At 45.2% G+C, this 19,339-nt stretch overlaps 1 protein-coding gene across 7 annotated transcripts in view; it reads left to right on the forward strand.

Moving 5' to 3' along the window:
* LOC147747076 (microtubule-associated serine/threonine-protein kinase 2-like) overlaps positions 1-19,339 on the forward strand; it is a 1,134,689-nt gene that overhangs the window by 919,328 nt on the left and 196,022 nt on the right. For all 7 annotated transcript variants that reach the window (XM_086952330.1, XM_086952331.1, XM_086952332.1 and 4 more), the window contains 2 exons: positions 5,524-5,599; positions 7,924-8,133. In XM_086952330.1, coding sequence (XP_086808456.1) covers positions 5,524-5,599; positions 7,924-8,133 — 286 coding nt within the window. The remainder of the gene's footprint in view (positions 1-5,523; positions 5,600-7,923; positions 8,134-19,339) is intronic.

Raw genomic sequence — 19,339 nt, forward strand, 5'->3', positions numbered from 1 at the left:
ACTTTTCCGCTCTCCATCTATTGCATCAGATGTAAATCTATATTACATCTCGCCTGGCATCCTCAGCCCGCCAGAGGGGATTTTCTGAAAGGTGTGGGGAGGGGGCCTCTCAAACAAAGGATACGTGGGGAGCTCGTCACGCTACGCGAAGCTGCAAGCAAACTAAATGCGCAATTAATTCATCTCGGAATGACCTCACCCTGCCCGCCCGAGGGGGTGCTTAGCGCCGAGTGAGTCAGAGGGCAGCTTAGCGTCCTTGCATCAGATACCGTCGCAATGAGCTAAGCTGAGATCAGTCCGGGTGGAAAGCCCCCTCCTCAGCGCCGGAAGCGGCAGGCCTCCCATCTGATACCGAATAAGGACTCTTTTTGATGATGTTGTCTACATTTTATTTCGAGAAACAAATACCAGCGTTTACTAAAACATTTCAATACATTTTTTGAGAGTTTTCTAATGTCAGGTTTTGAGTTGAATGATTCCTCTTTATTTTTGTTTGATGTTTTAGATCAAATTTACTTTCGAAGGAGATAATTTATGTGCATTTAAAAGCCAATGTAGCAGTTTTATGTGGTCAATAAAATGTGTAGTGACAAATAACAAAAAACGAGTTATCAGTTTACTTCCTATTCACTTTCCTCCATACCTTTCCTTATCTTTCAGGTTATTTTCTAACCTTACCTGAAACCAAATACTGGTCCTTAACAAATGAATTGATTTCACCATATGATGAACAGCTCTTCTCAGACACATGCATTTTATTCCTCTTTTTTTACGTTATTTTATTAAGTTTATGAAGGTGCAAAGTCATCATACAGTAACAGAATTACAGCAACTATGTTCCCCATATACAAAGTACTGGTTTGCAAGTAGTGCATCAACATTAAGCAACTGACCAGAATCTCATTGAGCCATATGTTAATAACCCCTTATTAATAACCCCAACATGTCTTTTTTTTTAACCTGGTTTGCAGAAATTCATTTTTGGTTGTTGTTTGGCAGAGAAAAGCTTAGTAAATCATTGAAAAAGAGCACAAAGCAGATCATTAAAAAAATGGCCATCTATTGCACAAAATAAGTTTTAAAAGGATGTGTAATCCTGGTTTCTTAGTGTGTGCTTCCATTTACTAGGTGTGTGAATCCTGAGAAAAGTAAGAAATGTAATTAATAAACTCCAAAGCAGCTTGTTTCTTCTCTTACAGAGCTGTACAACTTCGGTGCAGGCGTCTCTATGCTGAACATTCAGGTTGTTCAGCTAAGATAAAATGTATATAATCCATTTATATGGAATTTATTTACATAAGCATTTGTTATCCTGAAAAATGTACATCAATCCGGCCCTCCTTTCGAAAGATTGGACAGACCTATATACTGTAATACTGCAAATCACGTAGAACCCCTTTTGCCCCTAGCAGGGAATTTAATAGCCTGGTAATACTGATAAAACAGTGCTCAAAGGACAGTTCTTGCAGAGCTATGCTGGAAATAAAATTAGTCACCCACATAAAGCCTTTGAGAGCTTCTTTAGTGTAACAGATTAGCACCTGGTGCTGTACTCTGATTGGTGGAGGTCACTCTACCACATAATTGCACCAGTGTGGATGCTGGTGGTGGCTCTCTTACCTTAAGAAGTCACTCTCCTCAAGGTAGGCAAAGATTCCATCTATAGGAGTGGGGATACATGTGTGATTTTTTTTTCCCCCTCTGATGTTAAAAAATACAGATTTACGTATTGATGAATGAAACACGTCAAAGTAATTGAAAAAAATATATAAATCTCATTAGCAAAGAAAAACATTTGAAATAAATTATTTCAAGATTTAATCCTTTTTCTTCCTCCACATTTTTAAATCATACTTTTCGTGAACTTACTTCTACCCTTTGTGTGGGAATTTCCCTTTTATGGGTCTTGTCTCATAAGTCATTCTACATTCTGTAGCTAGCATTCCTCATGCTCCCACTGGTCACTGTCTTTTGTTTTTATTTTAGTTTATTTTTTTTAAATTAAATATTCTTGTGTCTTTTCTGGCCAGTCCATAAAATGAGAGTGGCACAAAACAGTTACAAAATCCAAATCTGTACAATGTACAGTTTTTTATCTTGCCTTTCTCTAAAGATGTAATTATGAGTCCATTTTATTTATTTTGTTTAATTGTTGTAGTTTTTTGAATGATAAAATGCCTTCTTAAAAATGTCCTTCCTTTAACGGAATTCGAATTCTTGTCCCTTTGTTGTTTCATTTCTTTTGTATGATTTTTTTTTTCTTCCATCATAAGTTTTTAGCTATCTCCTCCAGACCGCTTAGGCTGTCTGTTGACGAAGACCTTTTACTGTGTACTGAGTGCACTTTGTGCCGTCCCGTTGCTTATTAATGGTGGTCTTACTTATCAACTTCATTTGCTTGCTTCTTATTATTTACCTTCTTGTGTTTGTCCCACCAATTGGGCATTTCTTCTTTACTATCATTTTCACTACTGTTGGGATGCTCGCTTCTCGCTGTTGATTTTCCTGCCCTTCTCTTCCTACTTTGTGAGTTTTTTAAAATTATTATTTATTTTGATTTGTGAGGACCCCGCAGATGCAGACTGCTGCCAGGGCACTCGCTCATCACCATTGCTCCTCCATCCCTTGTGCTGTGATCATTTTTTTGTTTGATGTATTTATTTTATTTTGCGAGGGCCCAGGAGCAGCTCCTTCATTTTGCGCTCCTGCACTTGCTTCCTTTGTAATAACATTGTAGCAAGATGCCTGTTTTACATCTTGGAACAGTATGTGAAGCCTACAGAGAAAGCGAAATGTTGTGTACGTAGTGACGTTACAACACATGCACCGCACCACCACCTCTCTTTTTTGTCACAGAGAAAATATTGCAAGACTTCCACAGGTCATGTTTGCTAATGCTTTAATAGCAAGCGTGTGCCAAACGTTCCGCCTTTCTGTTTCAGGCACGACCTACTGGCTGTGCTTATGCTTCTGTTTTTTTTGTTCCATAATCATATCATTATGCTCTAAATTGTCTCACTTTTTGCCTGCTGCTTATCCTAGTTCGACACTGCTTTCCAACAGAATCTGGTACCACAGAATGTTCACGTATCTGTAATAACGTGTTTTATCTTAAGTTCTGCTTTAATTTCCACACAAAATAAACTCTTAAGGAGAAGAATTTTAGCTTTTCCTTGAAAGAGGTGAATTTGTGTTGGTGTTCTTAACTTGAACTCGTCACTGTGATGAGCCCCCTGAAATTATGCAGCAGAAGAGGACCATGTTATGTGGCAGGATTGACTAAATTATGCAACACGAAAAGGCAATTATGCTGCAAAATGCAGCACATTTTGTGATAGTATTGCCTCATTATTTTGTATTTTTAAAACTATCTTGGAAGGGTTTTATCACATTAGTACCAGTTTGACACCCAAATAAAGCAATTAGTAGCAGGAAGGTTACCAGTCAACCTTTGTGAAGGGCCCCCCACTATGCGACAACAGTTGTCACTGCACTTTTAGTAACTTTTGATCTGTTTGAGGTACAGTTTTTTTGTTAAAATGTGCAGATTATACAGCAGTTGATGGATTATGTGGCAATGCGGTGAGTCCATAACTATTTGGAAATATCAGGGCTGGGATATAGAATAATTCCAGTGGCTTGGACTATAATTAGCAAATTCACTTTGTTGTCTGACGTCAGCAGTTTTCTTAAACTCTAATCTTGGCAAGGCAAACTCAATCTTCCAAGCTCCACAAATCAAGTACAATTGAATTGATTAATAGCAACACGTTACTTACATTGTTTAGAAACTTTAGAAGTGCAGTGTCAAGTATTATAGAAAAAATGAAATTATTATTTGAACGCTGGATCAGCTGACCGTGTAACAGACATCGGAGCAAGCAAGCTCAGGCAAAGGAGTAAGTAATAGCAGTAGTTGATGAAACTTGTACTTGGGAAGTTCCTGAAGTGTTGAAGAGTTACACCTTATACACTTGCAGTAGAGAGACACTTCTGCCACTCACAACGTAGTCCCTTCACATAGAGGTCTGCCAGTAGGAAATCCTTTCCGAGGCTCATGAGCCGCTAGAAAGGAAGCAAGTGAATGGGTTGCTGCAATGAACTTGCATACCTAATGTATGCATTTTGAAAAATATTAAGTGATAATCCAGACTACCAAACTCATCTACAACTAGGCCCCTCTACCGTAACGAGAAGGAATGCCTGGCTTCCCGTAGAGGAGCTGTTCCCAGAGATATATTGGTCCAAGCTGCTACCCGTCCATAAAACCGATATTATTTTCCCATAGACCATCTGAAAACGGGTGGATGTTGGTGTGTTTGTAGGCAGTGGGTTTACTTTAGGCTTCGTCTACATACATTGGTTAAACTTGATACATCTCACACAAAAGTTCTTCATATCACATTATGCAAATTGAAAGTCTTCAATGTTAATGCTATCTTTTCAGCAAATTTGTTTTAAAGTACTCAGTCTCTGTGTGTAAAATTGGAAGGGTTTGGAGGTTTGACCTCTCCCGAAGGACATTACATTAATGCTCCAGTTTTGAGATCCGAGGTTATAAATTAAACCAATAATATTAAAGCCCTAGTGTGTTCTCAGATTGGCAAACACTTGAGAGAGTCTTCTAAACTGTATGCCTTTCTTACGTATTCTATTTAGATATGCTAAATGCCTAACTGGATGTACTGGGTCTGCAATTGAGGCAGTGTTTGTTAGTGTAAAGTGGTGTTCTGTGCATTTGCCGTGTTCTTCCATCTGTTTCCTTGTGCTTCTCTGGTCCTAGTTTTGTGGTTTTCAGTATTTGGCGTGCATATCCCATTGTTCTGAAAACAGGTCTGGCAGTCGCACAATGTTATTTGTGTACAATTCCCTTCTCCCCACACTCCCTCAAGCCTTGTAAGGGCAGATACTTATTCTGATCTGGATTCTAACGCTGCCACATCATCATGGTGGTCCAGGGATCTCTAGTGTTTACCATGATGGCCGCCCATGGATTTATGGTCCACTTGATTTCAGTTAAAGAAAGCTGATCCTGATTACACCCAGCTGCAGACTCTTGGATCTTTATTGATGGTGGACCACAAACCTTTTTGTAAAAATATATGCATACCAGACTAAGGAAATTCAAACTTTTTCATAATTTCAAATCTAGTTCAAATCCTACATAGACTTAGAGCAAAACAGAAAGTTACACAGACACCTGCTCTCTAGTCAGCAAATGACTACTTCTCGCGGTATATTGATAACTACATTAAATTGCACACACTTATTTTCTTAATTATTTTATCACTTTGCTGCACTAAGCAGCTTGCACTGCTATGATGGACTCCAGTGCTTTCCCCCTATTTCGTGTGATGACCTCACGAGCTTTCCTAGAGTTGGTTGCTCCGGTGATTGTGATAGAAAGGACTCGGTCTGTTCCACACGCTTGGGGTCCTCATGCTTGTCTGATAAGTGTTTCTGATAAGTAGTAGGAGAAGGTTCTGTTAAAGTTTCTCATGTTTTCATTCATTTGTTTTCCAGTCCTGGACGGTCGCCCATTTCCTACGACGGGGAGATCGTGATGATGAACCATGTGTACAAAGAAAGGTTCCCCAAGGTAAGCTCACAACACATTTCGGGAGGGCCTGTAATAGAAATCCTTTTTCTCAGGGCAGCCTGTCAGCAGTTTTCTTTTATACTGTGGAAGAAAAAAACAACACTTTGCTCGGGTAATACCAGAATACACGTTTATTTAGACGCATCGAAATAGTGTGTTAATCAGTGGAGGACATCAGCTACCAGACTCCACCTGAGAGTGGAAACACAGACCGTAGATCTACAAATCCTCCACGTAAGAGGAGGCCTATACATACATCATGATTTACAGCTTATAGGCTGTGTGACATAATTTAAACAAAGCTTCCTGCCATTAAAAACTGTTCTACCTTCCCAAAAGCAGATAGTAAGTAAAATGATTAACAGTTCAGCCTTGTTCAGTGAAGTGTGGTAAGCAAAGAGCAGGGACAGCAAATGTCTCAAAGCAGAAACTGCTACTTCACCTTCCAGGGTCGACAAGGATGAAAGGTGACCTGCACAGATATTACTGGTGTTGAAGAGAGGAGCACTGATCAGCAGGCCATCTGCTAACACAGGCATTTTATTTTTGTTTTCTCATCGTGGGCACTGTCATATTTTTCATTTATCTTCCACAATACCCAGCTGTTGCTGCAAAGTCCCTTTCTTTTATGAAAAATGCACACATTTTTTCATGGAATTTCAAAAACTTTGTGATTTTTTTTTCCCCAATAACTGTAAACCACCAGAGGCATTTAAAAAATAGAAACAACTAGATCTTAAATGAGAGCAAGAGAGAACGCTTACATTTGAAACGTGTTAACTCATTGCACATTGATCCACTCATTCAAACTGTTCTATCCCTTTCTGAAATAAAAGACAAGACATAGGTGGTACGTGTGGTAGCCATGTAGATAGATTGTGAGTTCAGCTGAGCACCCTGTGGACCAGTTGATGTTCTTCTTGTAGCTAGACATCTGTTCTTAAGACATGCTCTTGCCTCAAGTAACTGTGCAATACTCAGACAGAATAAGAAAGTACCACTCTGGGCAAAGCTCAACTACAAATTACAATTTCTTATTAAATAAATAAAAAGTGAGCATGCGAGATGAGTCAGTTCTCAATGCACTGGATCTGTCAAACACAATATGGAGCACAAATAACCTGGTCATCTGCCTGTTTCTGTACTCTTCACTGCGCCCTCATGCACCTTCATACTATTTCAAACATTTAAAGTGGTCTTTAACATGTTTTATACCCACCACAGATGCTTCTTGTTAACATGTGTTGTACCAGCTTTGAGTGTTCCTTGTTGCGATGCATTGTCTTCATGGCACAATTTAATATGTTTTGCACCCCCATCAAGTCCACTGTTGACATTATGTCAACTTGATTCTTTCCCGTCATCTTCCATTGAACGCACCTTTATTCCTTCTCAGTGACATTCATTATACCCAGCTTAAGCCCTCATTCCTCCCCCTCGTCATTCATTGTGCCCAGCTTTAATCCTCCTTGTCAGTATAAATTGCACCCACCTTTATTCCTCCTTGTCGACATTCTTTGTGCCCACCTTGATTTCTTTGTCGACATTCACTGAACTAACCTCAATGCCTCCTTGTCGACATTCATTGTACCCACCTCGATTTCTTTGTTGACATTCACTGTACTAACCTCAATGCCTCCTTGTCGACATTCATTGTACTCTCATCGAATCCTGCACATCCACATTCATTGTACACTGCTTAAGTCCTCCTTCTTGTCCGTCATTGCACTCTCATTGAGTCCTCTTTGTCGACATTCAGTGTACTCACCTTAAGTCCTCTTCATTAACATTTATGGTACCCCCCTTTGAACCCTGCTCGTCGGCATTCATACCCGCTTTGACTGCTTCTTGTCGACATTCATTGTATACTCCCCTTGAGTCCTCCTTGTCGACCATGATTGCACCCTCTTTAACTCCCACTCGTCGACATTTATTGTACTTACCCAGAGTCCTCCTTGTCGACTTTCATTTGACCCCCTCCTCATCGGCGTTCACTGTACTCTCCTTCACGTCCACATTTATTGTATACTCCAGGTTTTTGATGTTGATTTTCCTCGTACTCGTTAGGAGTCCTGTTTGTCACCAATACATGTTGCTTGAAATGTTAGCAGGAACAAGTAACGAGCTGAACAATGACCCAGTGACTCTGGCTTCATGTAACCCTGTACAAATCTTTTTAAACCCCAAGAGAACCTCACTACCTTGGTTCGAGTCCTGAGTGAGACCAATGAGAGGGTGCAGTTGAGGCAAAAGCAGGAAGACGTTGGGGGTTGTATTGTCATTTGGTGGAATGGGATTTCATGTATGCATCATTCTTTCTGCAGGCCACAGCGCAGATGGAGGAGAGGCTAGCTGAGTTCACCACCTCCAACGATCCAGAGAATGTTTTGCCGTTAGCTGATGGGGTGCTCAGCTTCATTCATCATCAGGTGATCGAGCTGGCTCGGGATTGCCTGGACAAGTCGAAGGAAGGACTGATCACCTCCCGGTACTTCTACGAACTGCAGGAGAACTTGGAGAAGCTTTTGCAGGATGTAAGTAGTGGTCCTTGGAAGCCATCTTTCTGTGACATTTGCTGCTGTGAATGCTAACCCTAGGAAAAAGTATCACAGTGATGGTATGGGTATAATGTGTAAGGGTTTACAGTCTTAGTTTCTTCTTGATCACTCATGCTTCCTTATTCATTGCGTGAAAGTTTACTGAAACTCTGGTCCTGGCTTTGGCTTCTGTAGTACTTTTGCGCAGGCTCTGATGGTATATGCCGAGATTTTTTGTACCTTCACATTTAATGGTGGATTTGAGTTAGTTTCAAAGTTATTCATATTTTGACAGACAGGTGCACTGAGATCCAAGACTGTAAAGTGCATTGCCCCACCTTGTACATTTTGCTCAAAAAGGCAAACCCAGGTTTCTTCTTTCTACAGCATTAATCAAGACGCACAGGAAGGTCATCAAGACACACACTGGAAGGCGTGTGATGGGGGCATTCCCCTCTAGCTAGTCTTAACCTCCTTGCCCCCAGGCTTTCACCTGATATTGCAAGTGCAGTGGCTACCAGACAGCGGTAGAATGTTGGGTCAGTAGTGGACATCAGCCTAGTGGTGCAAGCGCTGCCATGCTTATTTATGCCACTGGTGGAATCCATTCATCTCTTTCAGTGTTGTGTGGGACTGTATGCGTGCCATTAGGGTTGGTGCTGTATATGGCAGCCTCTGTCTGTTGGTTTGTGGGCAAGAGTCCATTCCTATTCCTCGGGTCTATAAATATCTACCATTCCTAGGTCTGCATCAGGCACAGATTCCTCAAACTGGTTAAGTTACCTACCATCTATGTGTATGTCTCTCACCCCTCCCCCATTTCCCCTCCTGTTCCCTCCTTTCCACTGCCCTGTCATCGCTAGCACTTTAAGATGGTCTTAGAGCATTATAAAGTCCTGCTGTACGAGCGGCCAGCATAACATGTCTCTGTCGTCAGAATGTTTTGCTACATGTTAGGTGCTCGGTGAGTGCAGGTCCTGCTAGGTTTGTTTCCATGGTTACATGATTGTGTGCAAGTCTGACTGCAAGAACTGAGTGTATACGGATGCCTGTTTTTTTGTCTGCATATTTGCTTGTATATGGCATCTATGTAGCATGTGAGTGGATGTTGTTTGTATGTGCCTATCTACATGCACTGTATATTTAAACCAAATGAATTGGCTGTATCAATGTGTGTTTTGTAATCTTTCCTGTGAGCTCTGATAGACTTGGCCCTAAGTTCCCTTGTAGACTCACTTATTGGAAGTGGGCCATGATTTTGATCACTTTGTGCTTCTGGAGCAGAACATGCCCCACTGCCTCTGGAAGCAGAAATTGCCAGTGACCAGTGGCGTTCCTCTTCTCTGATCTTAGCATCTCGTGCCTGTCGTCCTCCTCTGCCCTTACCTTGAATCAGATTTCCAAGCTGTATCTTCGCTCCTCCTTCGATAAAGAATTCTCCTGACTCTGGGCCCTGCCGCATCCTCTCCGGTTGCAGCAGGACCTCTGTATCCACCCAGTGCCAGGGCCATGGGAAGTGCAGGGCAGTCCCAGGATATTGGTAAAGATGTACTCGCACCACGGGGGCACGTATTAAGCATCTATGAGACTAGTCCCAGGCTGTGCCCTTGTACTTCAGAAAGCTTCTGGACACTACAGTGTTGACAAAACTCAGAGCAGCAGTCTTGTGGGTGATGCAGACGTTAGGCGCCTAAAGCACCAAGGGGTCTCTTGGCGCTACAAACGGATCTCTTGATCTAAGGGAGAGGTGTGGTGCGGTGGCCAGACCGACTGCCTCCGGAGCACATGGCTCACAGTTCAATAGCTGGCGGCAGCTCAGCATCATGTGACTCTTGGCAATAGCTCACTTAGCCTCTTTATGGAACCCCTCACTCTCATTCTTAAACAAGCAGGCATTAACTACCACCTATACGCTGATGACACCCAAATCTATTACAAGAATAAAACTCACGCTGACATCTTAAACCTGAACAACTCCCTTCACAAGATTCAATCCTGGTTCCAGTCAAATCATCTCTAACTAAACCCAAATACAACTGAAATCATCATCTTCTTCCCTAAAAAGAACTGTCTCCCCATTCAATCATGGATTTCAGTCCTTAAAGCACTCAACTGCTTACTCACACTGTCCAACTCCGTCAAATCTCTTGGCATTACTATCAACAACACCCTCACCTTTAACGTTCACATCAAAAACTCTGCCAAAGGAGCCCTCTTCACTCTCCTTCACCTCAAGAAAATCAAACCACTCTTACCCATCGATGATTTTAAACTTGCAGTTCAATCTCTGGTTCTTTCACGTATTGACTATGGTAACGCCATCCTCAACGGAATCCCCAAGGTCCACCTTGCTCCAATTAAAGCTGTGCTCAACCTTGCAGCCAGGCTCATCACAAACTGCAAACGCTTCGATCATATCTCCCCAGTTCTCAAATCTCTTAAATGGCTCCCTATCGAAGGGAGATCAACTTACAAAACGGCCTGCATTACTCATAAAGCTCTCCACCAAAACACTCCGCAGTACCTATCCAAGAAACTACTCATCGCTGGTACCACTCGTCCTCTGAGAAGCACCAACGCCCTCATCCTAATCCCACCTCTGCATAAGAAGAAAACCACACAATCTTGCTCCTTCTCTGGCACTGCCCCTACTATCTGTAATACCCTCCCGAAAAACCTGCGCTGTAACCCCTCTTATGCCAGCTTCAAAAAAGACCTCAAAACCCACCTCCTTAACTACGACTTGGGATCCTAACCTGTGCCCGACTCCTGATCTCTTTTCATTATACCATATTTGTCTCAGTAATATATGGCCCTCTTCCTGTACTCCACTCTACCTATATTACCTGTATTGTATTGCTCCAACTCCTGTTTCATTCCTCCTTGATTTTGTAATTTATGTTGTTTTTTACTTTGTTATTATGCTTTTTATACCATGTTTGCCTTATACTATCATGATCAAGTAAAGCGCTCTGATACTGCTGGGTCTAGCCAGCGCTATATAAAACTTTTAAAATAAAATAAATAAACAAAATAATCTCCCCGACGGCACCCCAGGGCCTTGAAACCCTTAAGGGGGTGATATGTTTGTGCTTTACAAACAGGAATTATTATTGTTATTTCTGGTATCACACTTAGAGCCGCCACCTTAACTGGCAGCACATCGGTGTGCACCAGAAGTGGCTCACCCAGTAATAACTTTTAAATGAATCGTCCTGATCTGTGTGTGGCTGCTGATGACTGCTGTGCGCCGCTGTTGGTGACTGCTTTGTGTGGCTGCTGATGACTGCTGTGCGCCGCTGTTGGTGACTGCTTTGTGTGGCTGCAGGATTACTGCTAATATCGCCTGAGGCTTGAGCCGGGCGGTCATTCTTTCTCTCCTGCTATTTTTTAAAATACATTTGTTCATTGCTTTTTCACTTGCCCTTTGTGTCCTCTCCCCCCTGCACCAGCGCGCAGATTTAGCACGACGCTGTGGTGTTTCTGCCGATTTTCGGGCAGAAACATTATTTTAATGCACTGACCTTTAAAATTGACTGGGTGCACTCTTCCTGCAGAGCGCTGCCTCCCCCAGACGGCACAGCCGATTTCAGGGCTGTTTGATCTGCTGGCAAGGGTAGAACTATTGCGGCGGCCATCTTAGGTAGGGCGAGCCTTCCTTAGGGGCGAGAGTCACCGCTATAAAAATAGACAGCCATGACTTCGCGCAGCGGACGCGATCAGCGGACGCGCCGGACTCGCGCCGGAGTCAAGCCAGAGTCCAGCCCGTCTGCGCCCGTCCGCGCACGGGCCGGGCATAGGGCTAAGGACTCTGCTGGGATCAGTAAAGACATTTACAGCAGGCAACAACTATTAGCCTTACAACCAGTCCACGATTGCGAGCACCACAACCTAGACCCTTCGAACTGGATAGGTCCGGTGAGTTGCCACAAATGCCATATCGCATTATCATGGTCTCAGGTATCCGCCCTTACAATACATACCCCCCCCACCCAGACCTTAAAAGCGGGCTTAATAAACGCTAGATCTTTATCAAAACATGCCCAGCACATATATGACCTCCTCATAGACGACAACCTAGATTGTCTCTTTATTACAGAGACTTGGCTCAAACCCTGGTGCACTCCTGATCTGGTACATGCCCTACCTTTAGGGTATGGTATCCAGAGGGTTGACAGAGGCAATGAGCAACGGGGAGGAGGAGTTGCCATTATACACAGAGATATCTTTGGGTGTGTCATAACAGAACTCCATGATTTAAAAGAGGCGGAAGGGATGGCCTTTAGTATTAAAATTCACGACAACTTCTCCTTCTCTGGGGCATTAATTTACCGCCCTCCCGGTACTAGCACTGACTTTTTAGGAAGTGTGGGAGAAGCGCTAAGCCCACTGATACTCAGATATTCAAACTTTACCTTGTTGGGGGATGTGAATATTCATCTTGAGTCTATAACTGAGGCACCTACTGCCTCCTTCAGAGAAACCATTGAAGTACTGGGTCTTAAAATACGTGATACTCCAGCCACTCACGAGGCGGGACACACGATTGATTGTATTGCTACCAATTTAGACACTTCAACAACAGAACAGCTGAAACCCCAAATATGGACTGACCATGTACTAATGCCTTTCTCGATCACACCAGAGACTAATGCCAATAAAAAGAACACTTGCAAAAGCAATCAGGCCAGACAAGAGGACTGGAAGGCCACCATGAAGCATCCCGAATTAATACCAATAGCCAGAGAGTGTAGACCTAAGTTACCCGGATCCCCAAACCTAAACACCTTTAGGGAATGGATGACAGAACTAAAAAATATGACCGGACAGGGAAGACGCAAGCTCAAACCCGGGAATAAGAAGAGATCTGCCCCTTGGTTTGACCTAGAGCTCAAAAATAAACAGGGGGAACTAAGACGGGCTGAACGTAGATGGCGGAAGAACTACCTCAGCACAGAACGCACCAAATACAAAAAGACCAAGAAAGCATATCACGCCTTAATCAAACAGGCTAAAACAAAGTATTTTACGTCAGCCATAGCAACAGCCAATTGTAAACAGAAGGCGATTTTTAATATTGTAAAAGACTTTAGTAAACCCAAATGTCTAACACAGGACATCCCTCCCTCTCAAATGCTTTGCAACTCCATCGCAGATTTTTTTGAGGAAAAGGTTAAGGGTCTGACGAAAGACTTTGAGGTTCCCAGCTTTGATCAAACATGTGAGGACGAAACTACTAGGCAGGAAGTCACCCAGCTTACAGCTTTCCGTACAATCAGCCTGGAGGAGACAAAAAAGGCCATCCTGGCAACCAAATCAGGATCACCATTTGATCCATGTCCGGTAGGACTCTTACATCTTATTGCGGATATTGTCAACCCGGACATAAATGTTATCGCTAGTGTGATCCCAGTTATGGTCTCCTTAAGCAGTAAGGCAACCTTTTCATCTGGTTGTCCTTATATTGGCGCCGAGATGCTCCTTGGAGCGATTGCTAGCGCGTTATAAATGGACTCTACATCTACATCTACATCTGTGTGTGGCTGCTGGTGACTGCTGTGCACGGCGGCTGGTGACTGCTGTGCGCGGCGGCTGGTGACTGCTGTGCGCGGCGGCTGGTGACTGCTGTGCGCGGCGGCTGGTGACTGCTGTGCACGGCGGCTGGTGACTGCTGTGCGCGGCGGCTGGTGACTGCTGTGTTCGGCTGCTGGTGGTTGCTGTGCTCGGCTGGTGGTGGTTGCTGTGCTCGGCTGCTGGTGACTGCTGTGCTCGGCTGCTGGTGGTTGCTGTGTTCGGCTGCTGGTGACTGCTGTGCTCGGCTGCTGGTGACTGCTGTGCTCGGCTGCTGGTGACTGCTGTGCTCGGCTGCTGGTGAATGCTGTGCTCGGCTGCTGGTGAATGCTGTGCTCGGCTGCTGGTGACTGCTGTGCTCGGCTGCTGGTGACTGCTGTGCTCGGCTGCTGGTGGTTGCTCTGCTCGGCTGCTGTGTGCTAGTTAATGTCTTTCCTGGGGGCTGTCAGTGATCTTTGTGCCCCAAAGTGTCTGGTCCAGATGTGACGGCTGGTAATTACTGCAGATGAATTGTCTGAGTTGGTGTTGGCTGCTGGTTAATACTGCAGAATTAACTGATTGAGCAGGAGGGTGGCTGCTGGTTATTACAGCAATATATCTGTCTGGGTTCAGAATGACTATTAGTGAATAATGTGCATACACTGCCCGCTCCGGGGAGGGCTGTTTGATGGGGGCGATACTTTTGCATGATATATCAGTCCTCTGTGTATGTTATTCAAAATAATTAGTGATTGCTTGCTTATCTGAGAGTAATCATTGGAGATCGGGAAGCAGGTCAGTGGTGTATATGCCTGGGGGCATCTCTTCTATAAACCTGGGATACAAAGATTGGAAACTGCGGCTTCCATCTATCGCAGAAAGTTTTTTAGGGAGGATATGTGTAATTAAGCATTTTATGTAGCTTTTAGAAAATGCCAACGAGGTGGTAAGGTGACTCTATCCGCGTTGCTTCTTTTGGTGAGATTGTGCAGGCGGAGAAAATCAAGTTAATGTTTCTGTTTAAGTGAAGATCTCATTGCATCCCTTTTGCGCTTTTTGGGTCATTTTAGATGTCACTGATGATAGTTTGTCTCTTGCTGCTTTCTGCGATGTCACATCCTGGAACGTTATTGATGCTAAAGGTCATGTGACCTCACTACTTGTGATACTGTCAAATCGACTGATGAGGACTTGTCCATGCTGCTTTATGTTACCCATCTAAAGTTTGGGAACCCCCCCAAATGCATACTAAACAATCTCTACGTACACACAGATCTCCCTTTCCGAGCAAAAAACAAATCCCCCCCCCACCCCTGGACATAGTCTCCCTTCCCTCAGTCTCCCTTCCCTAACACGGTCTGCTCCTGCACAGACACTATCCCCCTCCTCACATACACACAAACACTGCCCTTCCTCCGCTGCATAGACTGTTTGATTGCATGGAGTGACCTATTTTGGGACTTTCGCATAACACGAAATCCCCAATTATGCCAGCATGATTAAAATTCCTCCTAGGTCTACTACGAGGAGCTGCAACGTTTGCCTGTGAGTCTACGCTTCTCCTTCCGGTGGGTGGTTGAGTTGTCAGATGTGCAGTTTCCAAGCCATGTTAAAGGTGATTCTAGCTAAAGGGGACAGCAGTGAATTTATTGTAGAAAGGTGAGACGAGGTCTGATGTCTTTGCTCCTGTAATGACCCCCTGCTGCTGTGTCAAGTGACCTTGGGGGTTTAGGAAGGTCACGTGACCAGCATTGCTCTACCACTGTCCAGGTTTGTGTGCACCAGTGCTTGTGCCGATGTTCGGGAGGGGATGGAGGGGCAGCTTCAACCTAAAGCAAGGAAGGAAGCATAACATATCAGTGCAATGTTTTGGGCCTGTAAGCGGTTTGAATAGGAGGACGCTTAGGCTTGAATGTGCAGCGCTCCGAAGCCCTGCTGGGTGAAATTGACACTCGAAAGCAATAGAGTAAGTTTTGCAGCATGAATCTTTCTGGATTCACTATGCTGTGCATTATTCCGGGGTCTAGTGGTTGGGTCCAGAATCGTAGTCTTTAATATCTTTCTTTTTTCTTTTTTTTCCATAGCCCAGGTGGCCATTGACGTCACACCTTTTAGTGTACTTCCAGTGACGTCGGCATGCTTCCTGTGGGAGCTCCCACCTTTGGGCGCCATCTTCAGATTCTTTTTTCCGCTGTTGGATCTGGATCGTCACAGAGAGGCTCCAGAGTTTTGGGAGAAAAGAAGAAAAAGGCAAAATTTTCACAGAAAAGATTGGAGAAGATACCTAGGAACAAGATCACCAAGCCGGGACGACGAAGGAGGAGGAGAACTTTGAGATATTCGACGTCCAACGGAGAATGTGCACACAGGGTGTCCCCTGAGCACAGCAACGGACAAAACACCCTTTAAATTCTGCATTAACTGCCACCACAAATACGCGCAGAAGGACGAGCACCCGGTCTACAACCTCTGCTTACCGGTCGACCGCGAGAGCAAGGATTGCAACGCCTGCTCCGCCTTAACCACGAAGACACCCTCGGTTAGAGAGAGACCGAGTAGAGCCAACTACATCATGCAAGGCAAAGGCCAACCTCCATTGCTTCGGGACCTGGGCCTCTCCAGCGACGAAGAGGACAACATCGCCGAGGGACCAGATGACTACACGGTCGTAGAGACCGATTAGAAGGCATCTAAAGAGGGAGGAGAGACGTCGACCCCTAAACCCCGACAGACTCTCGAAAGCCCGATCAGGACTCTCGAAAAACAGAGTTGAAGTCCTCGAAGGGAGCACTGGCACCGGAAACCTCGAGGGCCGCAGCTGCATCCAAGGACAAACAGCCCAGCGGATCCTTAGAAAAGGACTCCCAGGCGGCGAAGGCCGACGAAAAGCCAAGGTCGTCTAAGCAAATCCCCGAAAAGGAGCGCTCGACTTCAAAGGAGAAGGACCTGAAGGTCGCTTTATCATCGATGACTAAGTCGAAGAGATCGGCTGAAACGCTAGACGCCGAGCATGCCGCAGAGATGGAGAGGAATAAGAGAAGGCTTGAGGCCGAAATGGAGAACATCCTGCTAAGGAAGAGAGAGTCCAACGAAAAAATGAAGAGGTTCACGATTCTGTCGAAACCCCCGACGACGATCGTCGAGATGGAAGAGGAAGAGGAATTCGATGCCGAAGGGCCGCTGAAACTCCCGAGTCTCAGGAACCCCTAGAGGAAGAGGGCCTATACTATGAGGAAGAAGGCGACCATGACCAGTGAACGACTTTTGGATTGGCATCCTCGATGACACAGGACCTGGATTGGCAGAACCTCGACTCCGAAAACCCGGAAGAGGCCGTGGAGACTTATCCTTCGAGGCTTTCGTCACCAGATGACATTGGGGCCTATAATATGGTCATCAAGAACGTGGCAGTGACCTATGGAGTCAAACAGGTGGAGGAAAAGCCAAAAGCATGTTTCCTTTTAGAGACCCTGCTCCCCACTCAAACAAAGAGTCAGTTCGTCCCCATGCTTCCGATTGTCATGGACCGTGGGAGGCGTTCAAGGACCCAGCGACCTGTAGGTATGTCACAGCTAGGACGGAGAAAAAGTACAAACACTCCTCTCAGGATCCTCCCTACATTCAGGGATCCGTCACGGCAGACTCCGTTATTGCGGCAACAGCCAGGAAGAGGGCAAACGTTCCAACAACGCCAGAGCCACCACCAGACAAGGAAAGTAGGAGAATGGGCCTAACTGGGAGAAAAATAGAGAGAAATGCAGCAGTACACTGGCGCATGGCGAACTCCAATGCCCTGCTGAACAGACACCAGTACCAGCATTGGGACGAGATGGGGCAACTGCCCAAGCACCTCCCCGAGGATTACCAGCAAAGGGCATCACACCTGGTGGAGGAGTGAAACAATATAGCAAATGCTTGCCTGAAACCGGCCTTGGATTGGGGCTAACACATCCAGCAGACTTATGATGATAGGAATCACAGAAAGAAGGCAGGCCTTGCTCAGGATCTCAGGCTTCAAGCCGAAAGTGCCAAACAACATCCTGAGCACTCCCTTCAATGGAGAGACACTGTTCGGAGCACCGGTGGATGAGAAACTTACCCAGCTCAAGAAAGAAAATGAAACTGCAAGGTCCATGGGGGCCTTACAATTCAGAGGTATGAGAAGGGGTACCCCAACACGGAGACCAAACGGAAGGGGAGGAAACCAGCCGGGAACGTCACACCAGACATTCCAGCAGGCACACGAGGGCGACAATCAATCCCAGCAGGGGCAGCAAAAGCAAACCTGGCAGTACCAGCCTCGGGTCAGTCCTTTCGCGGGAGGGCGAATGGAAGAGGGCAAGCGAGAAGAGGGGTCCAACAACCCACCTCAAAGTGACTCCGTCACGCAAAGCGTGCCCACCCACACGACTCCTCGGAGGGTGTAGCACAACAAGGCCAACAAGAGGGAGTTACACAGACCAAACAGCGACGACCATGTGGCACCAGTTGGAGGCAGGCTAAGACACTTCTTCCAGGAGTGGAAGAAGATAACTACAGACAAATGGATACTCAACATCATACAGTTCGGATACTGCATAGAACTGGAAAAGAAACCACCAAACAGAAAACCAAAAAGGAAGGCTCATTCAGGAAAAGAACTGGGGCTACTCCTAGAGGAATCACAAGAACTACTCCGAAAGGAGGCCATCGAACCAGTTCCATTCAGAAAAAGGAACAAGGGAGTGTACCCAAACTATTTCCTAATTCCAAAAGTGGACGAAACACTAAGACCCATCCTGGATCTAAGGTTCCTAAACGAATACATAAAGACACAAAAGTTCAAAATCACATCCCTCCAAGAGGTCATTCCTCAGATAAGGGACGGAGACTTCATGTCCACCATAGACCTCAAAGATGCCTACCTGCACATTCCCATGAACAGGCAGCACAAGCATCTACTAAGATTTACCATCAACAAAGAACACTATCAGTTCACAGCCCTAGCCTTTGGACTAAAGTCCGCACCAAGGGTGTTCACCAAATGTCTTGCAGCCGTGGCAGCGTACCTGCGCAGGGAAGGTATTCATGTATACCCTTACCTCGACGACTGGCTTATAAAAGCAAGTTCACACAGGACATGCAAGGAACACGCACAGCGGGTCACAGAGACACTGACAGATCTAGGATTCTCCATACACTGGGGGAAGTCCTCAATGGCACCAGAGCAGGTGAAGATCTTAGGGGCACAGATCAACACCATACAGAGCAAAGTGTTCCCTAGCGACAAGAGAACACCGGCCCTGCTGAAGGAGACACGCCACTACCAGAAGGGGCGAGCTCTGACAGTGAGGACAGCGAGCAAGACCATGGGGATGATGGAGTCCTGCATACACCTGGTCCTCAATATACAGCTCCACATGAGACCATTGCAGGAATGGCTGCAACAACAATGGTCACAAGCTACAGGAAGTTGGGAAGATCTAGTGGTTGTAACGCATGCAGTGCAGGAGGAGATTACGTGGTGGAACAGGGAGAACATAACAAGGGGGAAGCCCTTAACACCACCAAACCCAACGGTGACCATCACCACAGACGCATCCCAGATGGGATGGGGAGCACACATGAACAAACTCAAAGTGAGGGGTCTGTGGACTCCTGCTGATGCGGACAG

Source organism: Lissotriton vulgaris, chromosome 1_1 (genome assembly GCF_964263255.1).
Source record: "Lissotriton vulgaris chromosome 1_1, aLisVul1.2, whole genome shotgun sequence".
Lineage (NCBI taxonomy): Eukaryota > Metazoa > Chordata > Amphibia > Caudata > Salamandridae > Lissotriton > Lissotriton vulgaris.